The 6,000-nt window shown below is 36.8% G+C and overlaps 1 protein-coding gene across 1 annotated transcript in view; it reads right to left on the bottom strand.

Moving 5' to 3' along the window:
- Positions 1–5,770: 5,770 nt before the first annotated feature.
- Positions 5,771–6,000, bottom strand: part of LOC118748384 (fasciclin-2-like) — a 294,950-nt gene continuing 294,720 nt past the window's right edge. Inside the window, exon 4 of the mRNA XM_036482755.1 lies at positions 5,771–5,960. Within this exon, the coding sequence (XP_036338648.1) occupies positions 5,771–5,960 (190 nt within the window). The remainder of the gene's footprint in view (positions 5,961–6,000) is intronic.

Genomic DNA, 6,000 nt, shown 5'->3' with positions numbered 1-6,000 from the left:
ATCAAATTATTCAAATTTATCAATGTTTTTGAGTTATCGAAATTTATAGACACAGAAACTTAGTGGTCGAAATTTACGGATAGTAATCGAGCTATAAAAATATGTGTGATTATCAAAATTTGTCAGGTTAAAGAAATGTATCAAGTTATCGATATTTATTGAATTATCATTACTTATAGACTCATCGGCCGCTGTGGTGTAGTGGTAAGCGGTGCGCGCTTCCACTCCGCAGCACCTGGGTTCAAACCCTAGTCAAAGCAACATCGCAAAAAATATAGAAAAAAGGTTTTTTCTTAACAGCGGTCGTCCGTCGGCAGGCAATGGCAAACTTCCGAGTGTATTTCTGCCATGAAAAACAGCTTCTCATAAAAATACAGTCGCCGTTCGGAGTCGGCGTAAAACTGTAGGTCCCTCCGCTTTGTGTGACAACATCAAGGCGCACGCAACAAATCGGGGGAGAAGCTCGGCCAAACACTAAGCGCTAATCTATCGTAATGCATGGAGTTCTTTCAACTTACGGAGTTATCGATAATTATTGATCTTCTGAAATTGGTTGATTCATCGAATCGAAGTTTATGGAATTTTAAAAATATATCGCTTTATCGAAATTTCAAGGTTATATAAGCTTATCGAGTTATCACTGCTTACCGAATGTTATCGTGTTAACAGAGTGTAACGAGTTATCGAAATTTTTCGATAGCTTTCAAAAAATAAGGAGCTGTCAAAATTAAATATTTATAAAGATATCAAAAGAATTTAAATTTTTGAGTTATGTAATATTCGATAATGAGCCCTCGAAAGCAGTTATCCAAATTGTTCGAGTTAGTGTTTTTGAAATTCATCGAATTATCGATATGTATCAAATCATTGAAATTTAGCTATAACCTGTAATGTATCGGGTTAATTCCAAGTCCTGCCGAATTCCTACAAAGACCTTCAAAGATAAAAAAAATTGTAGTCACGTTTTAGTTCCAAAGCAGAAGATTTTCCGGTAAGTTATTTTGTACCGTATAAGCTACGTGTCAAATTAGAAAACCTCTCCAAGGCTCCTAAAAACTAGAAAAACTGTCGAGTTTCGACAGTAACTGGCACATATATAATAAGAGATACCGATATAGTTAGCAAACCATTTATCGATATAATTATCGAAATTTTGTCATTAAAAAAAATATATGTATATATATTTCATGATCCAATGAGCGGATCTAAACCAGATTAATATGGGACCACCTCTGAGACACTACCTTTCCGATGCAAAAAGAATTATCGAAATCAGTTGACGTGGTCCAAAGTTATGCGGTAACATACATGTTGTTGTTTTAAATAAAATCTCATTGCTTCCATGTGTATTGATTTATCAGACTTCCATTTGGCTTAAAACATTTTCCAATATTGCATTTTATTTCTTCATACTTTAATTTAAATTGCGTTGAAACTTTTTAGTTTGCCACCAACATCGAAATAACCAAGTTGCACGCCAGCTAGCAAAAGTGCAAAAACTCAAGCATATTTTTAGGCTAAAAAACCGAATTTCCCTTATTTGCTTTTCCATCCAAAATAATCGTGCCATATTTGGTTAAGAACTTTTCAAATTTTGTAGATATATGTATATGTATATAGCTCCGATTGCACTTTTTGCAGTCTACAAATAAACAGAATTTCAATTTAACTTATTTATGTAGTGCGCATGTCCACACAGACACACACACACATCTAATTCATACAAAATATGCTAGCCACAAAACCACACAGGAATTTACAGGCTCAAACGGGACCACAAGAAATCGGTATGTATGTTCATGCAGCCACAGACCGCCACACTTTCAAATAAATAAAAAAAATATATATATATGGAATATTAGAAACTTATGAAATGAAATTTGTGAAAACTGAAAATTACTTGCGAAAACTTGTACAAGCACGCAATAAGCAAAAAGCATCACACTTGGAGCGTAGGCGTATACGCCCACCCACCAACACTTGCAGCAACAATTTGTTTATGGCCATAATTGCTGTTAAACATACACGTACACGACGTTTTTACTTGAGAAACTTTGTTGCACATAACTTGTGCGCCTAAAAGCAGGCAAGAGCATTTCATTTCTTACAGCTCTTCAATTTTTTCTATGGCTCACTGCGGGCTAATTCCGGTTGCTGGCAATTCCCAAAAATATGTATTCATTCTTGAGTTCGTTGCTTACTTGCGAATGCTTGAACTTTTGTTAGTGCGATTGGGACCAGATGCTCGTATAACTGTGTGGCAGAGAAATTTCTTTTTCGAAACAAATATGTATGTAGTAGGGGCTCCTTAAAGATCTAGTTCTGTTCAACTATACATATGCAAGTTTCGTGTCTATATGCGAACTAGTTTAAAAAGGCGACGAAGTGGGTCAGTTGGCATTTCTCTTTGGTGAAAAAGTGTTTGGACTCTCAACGCCGAGATGAAAAAATTACAGGTACGTTGTTCTTACTCACGAATACAGTAACTTGGTGATTTGACCACAGTTTTGCGTAAGAAAGATGGTAGTTCGAAACGTATATGTACGTACATAGGCATAGAGAAAAATGTGGAGAAGGAAAACTATGCTTAATCTTCTTGGATCCAAACGTTCCTTGAACGTCCATTCTTGACATTAACATTAAATGCGCTCTGGAATCGTTCTTACTATGTATCGAGCAATAATTGGTTCTGGTGCCACAATCTTGATTCTCAAATTCATTGTTAATTTGGCAGCGCGGCCTAGAAATCGCATAAGTCAAAGTGTATGTTTATAACTATTCGCAATGGAATTTTGTCTCATTTTTAGATACTTTTAAAGAAACAACGAGTACTAACCAAATTTTTACGATATCATTTATATATCACTCAGCTACAGCCATACATGTAAATGTGTTTTCAAATTTTTAGTTTGAATCAACATCACAGCGCGCGATTAGTGTATTTGTACATATAAACATGCACCATGTATGTGTGTATGTGTTGTCACCGCTGTGCATGCTTTTTATACCCTGCAGGGAAACTGCGGACTAGTGAATCCAATTCCTAGTTCCGTACTAGGTCTTTATCGCCAAAAAGGAACTAGTCCGATGGGAACTAGATCCCCACCAGTTCAAAATCGGCGAAAACTGGTACTTTTAAAAAACTAATTTTTTCATCTAATTTCTATATCTAAAGTGACGAATTTAGAACTGGTTCGGAATTATAGAAAAAGGGATGCAGCGGGGGGGGCTTGTTTACTTTACATAGATATGTGTTCGGTGGCTTTTTCGTTCAAATACGCTTCTATTCGGTGCTTCGAAGATGCTTTTTCATAGCGTAAAACTAAAATTTGTGTTAACATTTGAACATCTTGGGACCGTCTGGAATCTAAGAAATAACAGCGAGCACCTCTGCAAACTCAGCTACAGCTAAAGGTATGTAAACGTACATTTCTTACAATCATTCAAACAAATTTAATTTCAAATTGAAAACACATTTCTTCCAAAATATCTTAAAATCGCACACACGGAAGAACCAAAAAGATTGAAAAATTATGATACCTTTTTCTTTCGTCTGTCGATTTTAGAACTGGTTCGGAACTATAGAATTTAGGACTAGTTCGGAAGTATCGAAAAAGGGATGCAGCGGGGGGGCAATTGACACTTCCTAGGACATCGCCATGTTAAATTCGCCAGTTGCTTGCAAGCAAAAGAGATTTATCGCGAACCAGTACTGGGTCTAAACGTACTAGAAGCGCACCAGTTCAGAACTAGAGATTTTCCCCACAGGGTACATATACTTTCTTAATTACATATGAAAAAGCATTCGAGACGTGCAAAACGCCATCCGTGCATTGAAAACTGCTTCCTTTTAATACGGGAGTATTTTAATTGAATATTTCCATTATACGTAGTGTATGTATAATGGAAATATTAAATTTTTAACACTTTTCACTATATACAGAAAAAAGCCTTTGGATAGCTTATATCGAATCTGCAGGTCTAAAGGTAGCAATTTCGATAGAGCGGTCGTACCCGTAGCAAAAATTATGCTTAAAGACACTCTCTTCGGTAGCCTGTTGACAGTCGAAATCGGGATCTAAATACGGCAATTGGCTACTTAACTACAATTGTGTAAGTCGCAATTTTATTTATTGATTTTCATATTCGAGATTCGAGATCCCGGTTTAGACTCAGCTGGACATAAGATCTCTATTGCCTGCTTCTAAGAGTTGTCTCTTCGTAAAGTTTCTGTTACAGCAACCCAGAAAACCTGGCTGTGCTAGTAAAATTTTGCCACACAACAGAAGATATAACTGGGCTGGCCTTAGAGTGGCTTGCTAATAGCTGCATAAATTCGTTGATGGTTTAGTACAGTTAAGTATGGTTTTTTTTGAAACTTACAGATGGCTTAAATTGAAACTTCGGACAGCGATTTTAGGCTCTTTATATGTCGTTTATGACTTCTCTGAGTGGGGTTTTAAAAGATCAAGTTAGTGGTATTCACCAAAGTGAGCAAGTGGCCTGGCAGTCTGGCAGAAGAGCAGATCAGCTCAAGCAATGACTATTGTCAACAGTCATAGCTTGCTGTTGAATAAAATAGATAATTGTAACTAATTTTTTGTTTTTTTTACCTCTTTTACTATTGAAGGAATATTAAGGTTATAAGTTGGCTAGCCGATGTAAATCAGTTAGCTGTAACAGAGACACGTTTTTTTTGTGCGATTTCGATTACCTATTTAAAGTGTACCGGTGTGTCTTTTGCAAACATTTTTTTTTCCTGCAGAGAAGTTATTACTGGTAATTAAAAGATTATTTCATAATAAAGGAATTTTATAGAGCTCTGTAAGTTCAACGTGAAAAGTTGGACCTGAAATTATTTTATTTTAATATTTAAATAGAAAAAAACTAAGTAGTACCGCTTAGTTTCGACTCAAACTTCATAAAATCTTATTCTGTGAAGAGTTGGCTTTAAGGTACAATATACTCCTTCTACGCGCTTTTTCGACGCCCATAATATTATTTTCACTTTTCAGAAACCCCAGAGTAACAAGTTTAGAGCGAATTCAATACATTTTTTTTAAATTTGTCTGCCATATTGGATTTTTGAAACCTGACTGAAGATTTGTAATCAGTGGCCCCATAAACTAGGACGCCAATATATTAAAATATTTTTGTAAGACTAGATTCTCAATTCAGACCACTGGGCGATGGCAAATTATTCTACCGTGTCAGTTGATAGAAGAAACCCAAAGAAACCCAAAGTTACCGGCCGTTTTCACACATAAGAACTGGAACGAAGAGCGGTATGTTCTCTTTGCCACCGGTAGGTAAAGTGCCAAGTACCGCTATTTTGCTTTCAGGGAAGCTACATATGCAGTCCATTTTACTCGCATTCCAGTTTTTATTTCGGTTTCTGCTGGGTGCGCTCGTGTGTTAAACAATTACTAATGCCTTTCTACAATTTCGTAGACAAGAAGTACGCACTGCTGCACTCAACTGTACGAAAACTCAAAATTCCATAGTAATAAAATAAATACCGACATGTAAAAATGCAACAAATTATGACCTATAAAACAATTGGAAATTGGCATAGTGGCAATGGTAAGAAATAACAAGCTGGACTTGGCGCGGCGAGATGAGTGTCAGTGCAACACCTAAGTGCGCCTTTAACAGCGCCAAAGAGAGCGTCACAGCACAGCCAGTTCAGAGACGCGTCTACGCCGAGGGGTGTGAACTCCAGCCGGTGTAGGACAGCGCAATAAAGTGTAGGTTAAAAAAGAAATTAAAACTAGTACTCGTAGTTAAATAGAAACTTACCATAAGTTTTAATTATAACGCTCGTTTCCAGTAATTCCGTATTTGCATAGGAGGCGGTGCAATAATATTTGCCTTCCATTTCGACCGACAACGAGGTGATCATCAGCGCCAAACTTTCCGACAAAGTTTCCGTATACATCGGTGGCTGATTGCGGCCAGTGCTGTTACCCAATGCGTGTAAAATTAAGGCGTTGTGTGCGT

This window comes from Rhagoletis pomonella, unplaced genomic scaffold, assembly GCF_013731165.1.
Source record: "Rhagoletis pomonella isolate Grant_MI unplaced genomic scaffold, Rhpom_1.0 Rhpom_scaffold_00013, whole genome shotgun sequence".
NCBI lineage: Eukaryota > Metazoa > Arthropoda > Insecta > Diptera > Tephritidae > Rhagoletis > Rhagoletis pomonella.
The sequence above is the reverse complement of the archived record's forward strand: the minus strand, read 5'-3'. Positions and strand labels throughout refer to the sequence as shown.